We start from the raw sequence: 1,333 nt of genomic DNA, 5'->3' as shown, positions 1-1,333 counted from the left end.
TGTGTGTGTGTGTGTGTGTGTGTGTGTGTGTGTGTGTGTGTGTGTGTGTGTGTGTGTGTGTGTCATCCTCCTCCAACAACCCAGGCCCTGTCTCCCACCTATGATAAATGAGACAGCCAATGCAGCCAATGTGATTGCTGCTAAATTTCATGCTCAGTGTCCATGTTGGCCAGCGAATAATTTAATCTGTCTTCAATTTATAAATGACTCTCCAGCGTCTGCGTAGCTCACGCTGCTTCCCTCTGCCGTCCTGTTAACTGTGCGTCGTTTGGTTATGTGTGTGTGTGTGTGTGTGTGTCTAGGCTTTCAGAGGATTCCACGCTGACAACGCTGGACGCCCTTAAAGCTCGGATACGAGATTTGGAGAAACAGCTGTCTAAAGGAGACAGATTTAAATGCCTCATCTGCATGGTGAGTATGAAGGCAACAGAGCAGAGAGCACTCGGAAATGCAAAGAAATCACTGTTGGGACCTGAGTTCTGCGCAATAAATCACTATTATTGGTCATGGTTCCTTCATTTAAATAGAAATATGACTTATTTGTTTAAAGCTATTGTCATCCAGTGATTTATATTTTTTTGTGTCCTCTGCTTCTAAATATAAACAAAACTTTGGTGGAAAATGTTTGATTAAAAAGGAACTTGTTTTTGACCAGATTTGATTTAACTTAAATCAATGCAGCACATAATGGTGCACACAGTGGGTTTTTAAATCACAAAAAAGTGTAAAAGCACAAGTTTAAACTCAGATGTCAAAAAAATAAAAATAAAAATTTTGAAAAAAAAAAAACCCTGAATATAATATATATCTTAAACATACAATATGAATGTGTTTTTTTAGGTTTTGACAAAAGATAAGCTTCTTCAGCTCAGAGGCAATCACTGAAATGTAAACTGAAACCGTTCACAGGTTCTTGTTGAATCTTTGTCTTAACATAATGCAGTAATATGAAAATACGTTTATATCTGTATATCAGTTAAATATGTATTTGATATAAAAAACATAAATGAACAGGTTTTGTTAAGATTTTTGTCATTGTTTTGATGAAGGCCCATTTATTTTATAAGAGAAACATTTCATTTTCTTCCACTTTGAGTTTTGCATCGTGCCACATCTGAGAGAGGAATATCCCACTTTTTTACTCTTCTGTAATTATTGTTTTATTAAATTTCTTCAATTTTTTTCCAAGTAAAAATTAATACATGTAAAACTAGAGAAAAAATGATTTATTCTTTTATCCTTAAAAGAATAAATCAGTGATAGAGAAATTAGATTTTTAATGCATTCCAAGACCAATCACTTCTTAGCCAGCCTTAAATACTAATAATAATAA

General features: G+C 34.4%; 1 protein-coding gene across 1 annotated transcript in view; it reads left to right on the top strand.

Moving 5' to 3' along the window:
- The window catches only part of rnf220b (ring finger protein 220b), a gene marked incomplete at its 3' end in the record, with an annotated part of 31,750 nt that extends 31,339 nt beyond the window's left edge, over positions 1-411 (top strand). The window contains 1 exon segment of the mRNA XM_014000460.1: positions 303-411. Coding sequence (XP_013855914.1) covers positions 303-411 — 109 coding nt within the window.
- Positions 412-1,333: the final 922 nt, after the last annotated feature.

Source organism: Austrofundulus limnaeus, unplaced genomic scaffold, assembly GCF_001266775.1.
Source record: "Austrofundulus limnaeus strain Quisiro unplaced genomic scaffold, Austrofundulus_limnaeus-1.0 Scaffold8, whole genome shotgun sequence".
Taxonomy (NCBI): Eukaryota; Metazoa; Chordata; class Actinopteri; order Cyprinodontiformes; family Rivulidae; genus Austrofundulus; species Austrofundulus limnaeus.
Note: the sequence above shows the minus strand (reverse complement) of the source record. Positions and strands in the feature narration are given on the sequence as shown.